Source organism: Mytilus galloprovincialis, chromosome 12, assembly GCF_965363235.1.
Source record: "Mytilus galloprovincialis chromosome 12, xbMytGall1.hap1.1, whole genome shotgun sequence".
In the NCBI taxonomy this organism is placed as follows: Eukaryota; Metazoa; Mollusca; class Bivalvia; order Mytilida; family Mytilidae; genus Mytilus; species Mytilus galloprovincialis.
The window spans coordinates 23,616,277-23,628,887 of record NC_134849.1 but is presented as its reverse complement, the minus strand read 5'-3'; the positions used below and the strand labels follow the sequence as shown (position 1 = coordinate 23,628,887).

The following is a 12,611-nucleotide window of genomic DNA, read 5'->3' as shown; positions in this document are numbered from 1 at the left end:
ATTTGGAATTATATATGCCTGGAGTGGCATTTAATCTGATTCAAATTTGTATTTATTCAGGAATTTGTCACAAGTGAAAGAAAATTTTGTTTTTCGTTCAACAAATAAGCCTTTAAGCTATACAAGGATGAGGGAAATATCTTTGATGCAATTTCTCCATTTGTTCCCGATATAAAAGCATACGGATTATATAGTTTACGAACTTGTGGTGCTATTACCGCTGCAAGGTTTGTTTTTTCAGATAGACTTTTTAAACGTCATGGACGTTGGAAGTCGGACACTTAAAAGGATGGCTATGTGAACGTAGGATTGTTTCTCAGAATTTGGGAAATGAATATCTTTTTTGTTTTATTTACATTTTGAACTATATAATTTTCCATACATAGTAATAAATAGCTTCCCGTTCTTTGGGTTCAGCATCGGCGTTGTCGTGCGACTATTCACTTTACAAAGTCTTTGGTATTTATTATAGCCTTCTATGGCGTGCATATTCAGAGTATTTATGTATACTTGGATATTTGGTACAAGTATTGGTTATACTTGGATATTTGGTACAAGTATTGATTATACTTGGTTATTTGGTGCAAGTATTTGTTTTATGTCTACATTGATGGGTGGTTTATACCAGGAGAATTATAATTTCATTCGTTTAAACGGGCAGTGCATTAGAGTGAAATTAATTTCTCCTGGGTGTTTCATCATATGTAGCATAGAGGGCGTAATGTTTTCCCGCTTCAAAATTATTTTCGCGGTATTTTATTGCCTAAATAATTATTCAGCACGACATCGTCAATCTGAGCAGTCGAATTTTCTTGGTAAATTTCAATTCTGGTTTAAGTTTATTAAGCTTTATATTTGGCGATTTTTTAGTTTGTTTGATATTGATGTTTGAAATATATATGATATGTGTAGATATATATGTATGAATTGTGTTTATTTCTTAATAAATATAGAGCATCGGCATTGTCGTGCGACTTTCCACTTAACAAAGTCTTTGGTATTTATTATAGCCTTCTATGGCGTGCATATTCAGAGTATTTATGTATACTTGGATATTTGGTACAAGTATTGGTTATACTTGGATATTTGGTACAAGTATTGATTATACTTGGTTATTTGGTGCAAGTATTTGTTTTATGTCTACATTGATGGGTGGTTTATACCAGGAGAATTAGTTAAATAATATAATCTTTATTATTCCATATTGGTATTATTTTAGTAGGTTTCTCTATATGAATTGGATTTTGAATAAAAAAGCATATTCACCTGAGAAAGTGTTATTCACCGCGCTAAACGTCACGCGCTTTTACATGCTACGTTATGGTAAATGTTTCATGTAAAATTTGTTTTGGTATTATGTTTGTCATCAAATACATTTTATCTCCTCGGAATATGGAATAAAACAATTACTGTCTTTTGTTTCGGTAAATATGTGGTTTAATTGACTTTTGAAAAACTGATATTCACTTCGGCCGTCGGCCTCAGTGAATATCATTTTTTCAAAAGTCAATAAAACCGCATATTTACCTCATCAAAAGACAGTAATTGTATATTATCATTTTCTTTTAAATAGTCATTATATAAAACATTATGCTTTGACCATATTTGTTTTGGTTCTTCTGGTTTTGTTGATGATATGTTGATTGGTTGGTCATAAGATGTATCCTCACATGCCAGTGCTGCCAGGTGATTGATCATTAAACTGAAATGATAAAATATGAAAAAGTAAAGATTTTGGTTTATAAAATCCCACTTTATTAACTTTGTTAATTCCCACTATAGCAATTATATTTCAAACCTATCTAAAGTCATATTAAATTTCAAATAAAAACAAACTTATTTATAATTTATATACTTGAATGGCTATGTTTTACTCTGAAAGAAAAAAATGTCAATTCACCTATCTGTCACTTTTCCATATGCTCTTTTTTTTTAATTGTGTATCAATCTTGCATTCAGGTTTTAACTCGGGCAACAAATTTAAAAGTTTATTAGCGTGCAATCAACAATCACTGAATGAAATATTATTTCTCAACAATTAGATTTGTAATAAATGTAGAAAACGTGCATATAAGATTTAGTTAAGTATATCTGCATGCATTGGTTCAAAACTGCCATAACATTAAAATTTCAAGGAACTTGTTTCTTATTAATTTAAAGTTTTCGTGGTTTAGAATGTTCATTGAACGGTTTAACAACACATAAATTTATATACTGTCAATTCAGAAATTATCATGAACAATCAACATCAATGCAAGTTTTATAATTGCTGTTATAGGAAAAGCTGCATACATACAATGCTACTGGTTGATTATTTCATTTATAAATAAGAACTGACATTATTATATCCGATACAAAAATATGTATGAAGATTTTTCCTGAAAAAGCAATAATTAATCCTGCAATTTTTTCAATTTTTTTAAAAATAGTTATAATAGATGGATGCAATAATTTCTTCATTACAGTAATATTATCAAGTTTGTTTTTTTACAACATCTATCTCATGACAATTATGATAACATCGTAAAAAAATCTAAATTTACAGTATCTAGAACAAATGGATCATGATATCTGTTCTATGTCTGGTTAGATTTTTTTTTTAGATAAAAGCTAAAAAAACTGTGAAATTTGGTAAAAAATTATATTTAGAGGCAATACTCAAAATTTGTTGTCCCAATTTTTAGAAAATTGCAGAGGTAATAAACCTTGACCAAGCTGATCACTTTTATCTTGTACATTTTGCTTAAACTTCTTAACGTTTTTTAAAATTTAAACAAAAAACTGATGTTGAACTTCTATATCTAATTCTTAGCAACAATGATCATCTTTTTGATAGATCAAAATCCTAGCAAAGAATTAAAAACTAAATTCCCTAAGGTATATTCAGGGTAAGTCTGGTAACAGTTGGCCCAATAGTTTTAAATGAGAAGATTTGTTTTAATGTTTACAACAATGGACCCCTAGTGATTGTAAAAAGGCCAAGTGACCTAAAGGTAGGTCAAGTTATGACTTGGATGGACAGTTGTCTCTTTGGCACTCATAACACATCTTCTTTTTCTAAAACTTGTAAAACATTTACATACCATGCTGCATGTTCTGCTGTTAGAATGTCATTAAATAGAGCCAGGGATATCACACTGGTTATTATCTGTAAAATAAAATTTAAAATATTTAATAACCATTCTAATGCAATCTGTTTTTAACATTAATTTTCATTGGATTTTGATAAATATTTTGAATGGTAAAATTCAACTTTCTACAAGTCTGTAACTTAGAAAGCCATTATTTTAAATTCAAAAAAAAAGTCACATTATGAGCCTTGATATCTTCTTTTTGTCAATACATGATTTCACTCTCCAAAGGTGTATAAAATTCATAAATACTCCTAGTGTTTATGTTTGTTAACCAGAGTATACAATGACGACGTCACATTGTTTAGCTGCTAAAGACTATGCAACAGTTTCATTGACTTTTTCATTTATAGCATATTTAAGCCAAAATATTTTTTAAATTAGATTTATTTTGATATGTGGCACTCGAATGGAGATAACTGTATTGTATTTTAAGCTTGGCCTTCCTAAAACTTGATTTTCACATATCTAGATAACCTAAACATGGGATACTGTGACCAACTTATTTTACGTAAGATTTAATTTCGCTATTTTCGCGATTAGAAAAATAACAGGAATTTAAATTGTCACCAATATGCAAAACTTGGACCTGTCTTATTTATGTACAAAGTCAATATTGCGAAAGCTAATCAGCTTGAAACAGATATATGTGAAATAAAGTATCCACGAAAATCAGTTGGTTTACAGTATAAAAAATTACATTTTACAAAAGCCATGTTTAAAATACATACAGTTATGTCTCTTAAATTTAGACTTCAAACAGAGAAATAGCATGTGATGACCGTACAAATGATTTTTGAATCCACTTATAAATTTAAAACTAAGAAGGGGCCTCAGTTACCATGAAGAAAAAGTTTGCTCATCTGTAGATGTCACTAATCAGCCAACACTGAGGTTGAGAGTTTGTACACTGTTTGTGATCGGTTGGTGTGAATCTGAACTTAAATGACTTGAATTGCCAATTTTTCTGCTGAAGATTGGTGAATTTTTGTAGGGGCAGTCCAGTTTCCTCTACAAATAAAATAGACCACCATGATAAAGCCAATAAGAGTGCTGTAAGTGGCAAAAACAACAACAACGAAAGCATTACTTAAAGCTATAAATAACAACTACCTTAACTAGGCCATGAATTTTGGAGAATTCCATCACTCTCTCTGAAACTTTTTCTTGTAGTCGTTTTGTATAGAGATTCAATAGTACTCCAAACACTCCACTTAAACAGATCATGTCATTTTGTAAAGTTCGAAGTAGGGCTTTATTTAATTCCATGTTTTGAAATATTTCAACAAGCTTAAACATATTGCATGCATATTATCACATAATTTCATATTATGAATAAATTTATCCTTAAAAGAAGTACATGTGTGATTCAAACATTTTCAAATTGGACTTGCAACACCTGTGACATATGATCTTTAAAAATGTCAACACTCTACTTTTAAGAATATCTTAGTAATTCACTAAAAAATTACCTGGCGATCTGATACAATTATCTTAATTCTATCATCTAGTTTCCTTTAATTAATTTTCATGTATAATCTATACAAAATCTTACAATTTTAAACAACATTTAGCTTGAAAAAAGCTCAGTGACCTATCATTCTTATCTATTTTGGACAAATACATGATATAAACAACAATTTGGCCAAGTATTAAACAAATTCTATCATTTCAATTTAGACCCATATTATATCATGTATATGATCTATCTAAATCATATAAATTTAATATCTAATCATGTTAAATTTCTCACCTTACACAGCATCCAACATAGAATTTAGAAAAATACAGGTATGGATACTTCACAGCTTCTAATGCATCTCCTGCAAGAAAATAAAGGTACATAGTAAAGATTTATAGACTATTGTTGGTCATCTCAAGCAGATTTATTTTCTAGGTTGACCCGGTACGGTGAAAGTGAGAAAGGCAATTGAGTTGAAATGACCAATGATAATCTGGTAATTGCTATTATACCATGATGATGTTGTTAATTTCATTGACAACGGGCATGTCCACACTTAGTTTCTAGCAACAATATTTCATATCACTCTACTGTGCTGAAAAAGGAAGTTATCAGTCAGTAAGATATATAAAAGGCATTAATGACAAGTTCCATTGTCACTTTTATTCTAAAAAGACAAGAAGTTCCAATAACATAGTTCATGCAAGCATTATAGTTGTTTACATCAACTGCATGATAATGATGATGATGAATGGCTACTTAACATCCAGTAAAATATTAAATGCATATTTAGGACGAGAAAATATCAGTATTATTTTGCTCTTGCTCTTCATATGACAGAGAAGCAGCAAAAAACAATTTCATAGTCTTTTGTTTAAGCCAATGAGAGATCAAACCCATGACCTCGCACACTTGAGACGAAAATACTACCATAAGACCACTGCAGATGTCACAGCATTAGACTATAAATGTCTTAGTTGTATTCATACCACATCTTCTCATATTTAGATTATTTTACATTTTATATTTCTGAAAATAACATAGAGTACTAAGTTTCAGGTTGATTGGACATCAACTGCATTAAAAACTACCTTGACTAAAAATGTAAACCTGAAGCGGGAAAGGCAGACAAACAGATGTACGGAAGCACAGACCAGAAAAAAAATAATTCCCATAAATGGGGCATAAAAATATGTAGAGGTGGTCATGGTGGTGTTATTGAGTTAATGACTTTTGCTGTTTGAATGCACTTCATTCCCTGCTATATTGTGGTGGCAACTTTTTCTTGGAAGAGGAAGCTAGAGTTTCGAAGACCAACCATGTTTTGACATTTTTTACAGGCGTAGGCGGTTGAGGTTTTCTCGTTTTCTTTCTTTTTTACATAACATGTTATTTCTACAAAATAGATATAGAAAAAACAAGAATGTGTCTCATCTGCACTATCATTTTATATTTTCAGTGGACCGAGAAAATGGGATAAAATCTCCTAGTTGGCATTAAAATTAGAAAGATCTTATCATAAGGAACATGTTTACTCAGGTTCAAGTTGATTGGACTTGAACTTCATCAAAAACTACCTCGCCAATAAACTTTAACCTGAAGCGGGTCAGACAAACGGACGAACGGACGGACGGACAGACCAGAAACATAATGCCCATGACTATTCAGTAAAACCAACATCACTAGTGATTGAAAACTGCATACAGAAAATATTATTAACAGGCATATTAAAAATATATTGATCATTTTGTTTTCGTGTTGATCTATTTTTTGTTTATTTTTGGAGGAGAGGGGGTTGAGGTTATTGTTATTGATTTTTATTTATTTTTATTTTATCTGTGAAAGAATAATTATACACCAAACAGGAATGTGTCCTTAGTACATGGATGCCCAACTCGCATTATTTATCATTTTCTATGTTAAGTGGACGTGAAATTAGGTGTCAAAAGTCTAATTTGGCATTAATATTAGAAAAATCATATTTTTTTCGCCAAGTAACATTAATATATTTTTCGTTTAAAACTTTCCTTCTTTCTATCCCCAACCCAAAAAGAAAAAAAACCAATAAGATTAGTCTCAAACTTATATTTTAGTCTACATTATAACTGACATATAATATACGTCCTTGATTATAATGAATAAACAATTAACATTTACTTTTTAAAAGATACTGTAAAAATAGCAATATATCCATGCAAATATAGAAATCATCATCTTGACCTATATGAACACGAGATTCATTTTCAATTAGTGAATCGGATATATATAAATTTCCCTTCCTGTTGAAGGATAAAGACTAAAGGCAGAGATTTTTCTTACTTTTGAACCTCAGAAAAGGGATCATTCTGCTATTGTAGAAATTAAAGTATTGAGGGGTTCTTCCCAACCTGTTGAATATATCTCTTCATAACGATAGTTAGTCCGAGATTACTCTGACGTCCAACGGCTGTTTTGCAAGACAAGCTGAGGCCGTTGGACGTCAGAGTAATATCGGACTAAACGACAGTTCTCTTTTCTAGACCATCGTCAATTAAAAAAAACATGCTTGAAACACGTGCATCGTTAAAACGACTCTCAAATCAATTATCTATATCAAAGTTGAAAAATAAAGTTTTAGGTCGGAGAATTTCTTGCTTTTGAACTTTTTTCGTGAGTTTCCTTGTCCGGACCATCGTTAAAAAAAAGGAAAGAAGATGTCAAAAGTTTGAATCAAATACGTGCGTCAAGTTGTTTATAAATTCTGTATGTGACATGTGATAGACGCCATTTAACCATATTATCTAAAAATTTAAACAATACAATCAACACCTTTATTAATTAGTCCTTTGATGTCTACAGCAATAAATAGCAATAAGATGATTATTGATTTTCTGTGAAAATCTTAACGAGTTCAAGGTGACTTCCGAGTATTGTCTGATCAGGCAAAGTCCGAGAAACCCAAAGATAAAAAACCAAACAACATGGACGAAATAAAATCGTAAAAATATTTCTTTCGCCAAATTATTTCGCAAATGATGAATTTTAATCACCACAATAATTATTTTTTCGCAAAATGAGAAAATGGGACCGCCAGCGGAAACCCTGTTCTTGACCAAAAACTTAAACCCGAAGTGGGAAAGACAGACCAACGAACTGACAAACAGACAAACTGATGCACAAACTACAAACATAATGCCCATAAATGGAATAAAAAATGAACTAGTAAAAGTTTTTAATTCAAGTCTGAATAAAAAAGTAAAATCACAAAAATACTGAACTCAGAGGAAAATCGAATCGGAAAATCCATAATCACATGGGAAAATCAAATGAAAAAACACATCAAAATCGAATGGACAAGAACTGTCATATTCCTGACTTGGTACAGGCATTTCCAAATGTAGAAAATGGTGGATTAAACCTAGTTATATAGCGCTAATCCTCTAACTTTGTTGACAGTCTCATTAAATTTCGTTATATTTAAAAAGATGCGTGAACTAAATAGACATTATAAACAAAATAGTCAAAATATGGGTACAGCAGTCATCACCGTGTAACAATTTCAAAGGGAACAATTGAGTATTCCGCTCAAATATAAAAATGCCAGTTACTTCCCTTTCAACAGTATATGATTTATTTCTAACATATTTTAAGAAATTGTTTAAAAAAAGAGCCAAATGCTTATGTGTGATGCAGTTATGTATATACCTATAACATGTTTAGGACAATTTCTGCTTTTTGTAATAACCTACACTTGGAAGATAGTTGGATATTTGAATTCTAAGATGGAGAGCACATACTGAAAAATAAAGTTCATGAATTAATGCAAACAAAACTAATTTTCATGATTATAGTGAAAGATAAAAGAACAATTATTAACCAATTACAATTAATTTTCAAGAATGGTAAAACACTGCAAATAATCAATAAAAGACATTTACTGCTACATGTATTATAAAAAAATAACTACTTTAACATATTTAAGTATTAGTGGTTCTATTAAACACAAATTTTACATGGCTGTTTACTAAGAAAACTCTTTTTGTATCACTTCCTATGGTACGGTCCAAAACTGATTTTTTTTCAACACGATGAATGATTTACTGATTGTTTATAATAGTTCATGTGTAATGTTCTTTTCAAGTATCTCGCATTTTATTTAGTAAATGATAGGCATTATGAAAACAAAACATTTGAAGTCTATTTGCCGTATGAATGATCATTATTGAAATCTAAAAATGTCGTCCAACAGGAAGAAGCTGTCATGATGGGTTCTATTGGTTTTGTAGAATTTTGGCCATTATCTTGGGATTCAAACATAAATATATTCTACCAAAGGATTCATTGGTGCAATTTTTTATAGTACTATTTTTTTCTATATGTAGTATATGCAGTTATAGTTGCTATAATCTGGAAAAAAATGTTTTCGTGAAATATATAATTTTGATTTTGTTTCACATACTAATTGAACTTTATGATGTCCATAGAGGGCAATAATCCTAAATAGATTCTGAGATACGGTGCGACATGTGAAAACCCTTTTTGTTTTACAAAAGACTAATTAATTCTAAAATAAAATTTGTAATCATCACCAAAAAGTATACAGATCTTTAGATTAGTATAATTAAGGAGTGTGTACAAGCAATAACCGATACACCTGCAGAGGTCCAACCCTGAACAGTTGTAACAAAAATGGACACAATATTCAAGCTTAATACAGATCTGAATTTGAATTATAATTTAAAGATTTGACATAGTATATGTTTCTGACTAAATGAAGGCAATGGTTATATGAATTGAATTTTATTCAATTAAAGATTTCTTGGTGTTGTGCAATACACTGTGGTGTTGTACAATACTTAATCAATTTGTTGTCAGACTATGAACCAAAAAATTTCTTACATTACAGTAATGTATGAAAAAATAACTGCTCAACTCATTTTTGAATTATTGACAGGAAACTTAGAAATCCCCCCCTTATTTAATAAATAAAACCCCATAAATCGGTAACGTAAAATCTTAAATGTATAAAATCAAAATGGATGTCACGTCAATAGATATAAGCAATTCAGCAAAGATTCATAAAGACTGTTCAAAGCGTTTTTAAGTTATTGTCCGAAAAGTGAAAATGTCCCCTTTTTGTAATGATTAAAACCCCATAAATCAGAAAAGTAGTCTAACATTTATAAAAATCCAAAGGGATCTCATGTGGATAGTAAACAATTCATCTAAGTTTCTGGTTAAGTGATGAAATTGTTTTGAGTTATTGTCCAAAAACTGGAAAATTCCCCTTTTTTAATGAGTAAAATCCCAAACCTCGGAAACAGAAAATCCGAAGTTTATAAAAAAACAAAAGGGAGCTCACGTCAATAGATATAAACAATGCATCAAAGTTCCATTCATATTGGTTAAAGCGTTTTTTTTAGTTAATGTTCGACATGTTGATGACGAACGGACAGACAGACGGTAAATGTATACCATAATACGTCTCGTAAACGGGCGTATAAAAACACCCCCTGTTATAGTTACAAAGTCCTGTAAAAAGTGTTAACTTATTTTCACCAAAAAGTATACAGATCGTCTGACTATCATTAGAAAGAACTATGTAAAGTTTCATGAAATTTGGATAAGTTGTTCTCAAGTTACGGTGCGACATGTTTACGCCTAACAGACGGACATTTATACTTCAAGCCCTCACCAGACCAAGGTTGTCTCTATATATTCTAGAATTTTACCAAAACTTGAAGAAATGTAAAAATCATCACTTCAGGGCAATAACTCATATCACTTATCTGACAAATGTAGCTATATAAAACTAAAGAGATATGGTAAGATGCCAAAAAGACAACTCTCAACCAATGACCAAATAACACAGAAATTAATAATTTATGTTGATTTATTTTTTTATCTTGTTTTGTTGATCATTCCTTTTTTTTGGCAGTTAACAATTTTTCAATGGATGACAAAAGACAGAGGCAAAGTGTTCTTGTGTTTTGGCCAGGTGACCTTCGGCCCAGGTTATTTTAGCTAAAAAAAGTAGTTTTATCCGACCACCTTCATGTGTTAGTCCAATAAAGTCTAAAAACTTAATGTCAGTGGTTATCAAATTATTATAATTATAGTAACCGTTATAACTCATTGAGACAGCAAATCGCCAACAAAACTAATCAAATGACAATTATGTCGATTACGGTTCTGATATGTTAAATGCTAAAATGAAAGATATAATGAGGTATAACGGTAGATCTCCTTTCATTCATTGCCAATTATGATTATAATATGTTAAGTTCTCAAATGGATGATATATATTTCTTGCTATATTAGATATAATAATATATATATTTATCATCTGTTCATCAATCTGACACTTAATTACTTGGAAATTTTGTTTTTATGTCTATATACAGTAAATGATTTCCTCTTACAAGTTTTTATGTCTATATATAGTAAATGATTTCCTCTTACACGTGATATTTTCTACGTGAGAGTTGGAAAGATACTGAAGTTTATTCACTTAGAACAAATGATTACATGACTGAAGTTCGATTAGGAGGTAAGTTAAGTAAATATCTAATGAGTAAAGATAGCAAATATATTTAAGAGATACTTTGACAATGTTTGACTCAGTTAAAATTATGCAAACTATGACCTCACTCGGTTTGTTTTGATATATGAATATGCAGAAATACTGTGAATTGAAAACTACATGCATTTATGGAACACCAATTTAATTATAAAGAGGGAGAGGGTTTTTTTTGTTTTTTTACTATAACTTGTATAAGGAGTGGGGAAAAAATCTGATTATAAGTTTTTGCAAATACATTGAATTAAATGTGACATGCATAATAAAAACGATCATAAAAAAAAATTGTATTTAAAGAAAAAAACATTTTAGAATGAAAAAAATCATAACCCCTCCCTCAAAGTTAGATTATTGATCCTTAAGTAAAATGAAAATTATTTGAATAAACTGCTTCGCTGATAAGCTAAATACGCCCGCAGAGGTAACACTGAACATAGGGACATAGATAATGCCCGCGCTAGCATATAATGCTATAAAGGGACATAAATCAAGAACTGTAAAATTGACGCTTCCAAAAATTGAACTTAGACTGAGTTTAAGATTTGTGGTAAAAGGTATTATATATATTACGTATTACATTTAGTTGAGACAAATTCAAGTTAGAGAACGGAAACCAAAAATTCAGACAATTTGTTCATTTGTAAAGGGGTATAACCCTAGAACGGTAACCAATATGCTTGTAAGCACTGGATGGTAAAGATTTCTTTAATTTATCAATCAGAAGTTAAATTGAATATTGCATTGTATAAAGCATTGGTTGTAGTTGATCCAACTACCATTAAGGACAAAGATAGATAAGTCCAATTTTTTTAAATGGAGGGTAAAAATTGCATTAATTGATCAGTAGAAGGCAAAATTAAACATTGCATTGTATAAATCATTGACTGTTGTTGATTCAACTATAATGATTGTCAATTTGACAAAGGAAGATAACTCCAATTTAAAAAAATACTTGATATTTTGAGAAGAAAAATGAAAATGTTGTCAATTTTTCCATTTGTTAAGGACATAACACTAAAACAGTAAAAGTGACAGCACCAAAATGCAAATTTGATCTGGAAATGGTGGTAATAAGCATTATGTATAAGTTTCATAACATTTGGTTGAGGCAAACTAAAGTTAGAGAAAGGAAAACAACTTTTGGACGTACGTACGTACAGACGTACAGCCGGACAAGGGTTAAACTTAATGCCTCCTCCGCTACGGCGGGGGCATTAAAAAGGAGCTCACGTCAAGAGATATAAACAAATCCCCAACATTTTATGCAAATTGGTTCAAGCGTTTTTGAATTAATGTCTGACGTCACATGTTATCGACATACAAACAGATGGACAGCTGTGTTAGAAAACCTTAATGGTAAACTTCTTTTTTGAAATTACTGACATGGTATATATTTTTTTCAAGAATGGAAAATTGTATGTATAATACTAACAAAACATCAATAAATATGTTATTTACT

General features: G+C 30.4%; 1 protein-coding gene across 1 annotated transcript in view; it reads right to left on the bottom strand.

Annotated features, from left to right (window-relative positions):
* Nucleotides 1-1,179: 1,179 nt before the first annotated feature.
* LOC143054551 (UDP-N-acetylglucosamine transporter TMEM241 homolog) overlaps nucleotides 1,180-12,611 on the bottom strand; it is a 62,248-nt gene continuing 50,816 nt past the window's right edge. Inside the window, exon 15 of the mRNA XM_076227573.1 lies at nucleotides 1,180-1,702. Coding sequence (XP_076083688.1) covers nucleotides 1,507-1,702 — 196 coding nt within the window. The 3' untranslated portion in view covers nucleotides 1,180-1,506. The remainder of the gene's footprint in view (nucleotides 1,703-12,611) is intronic.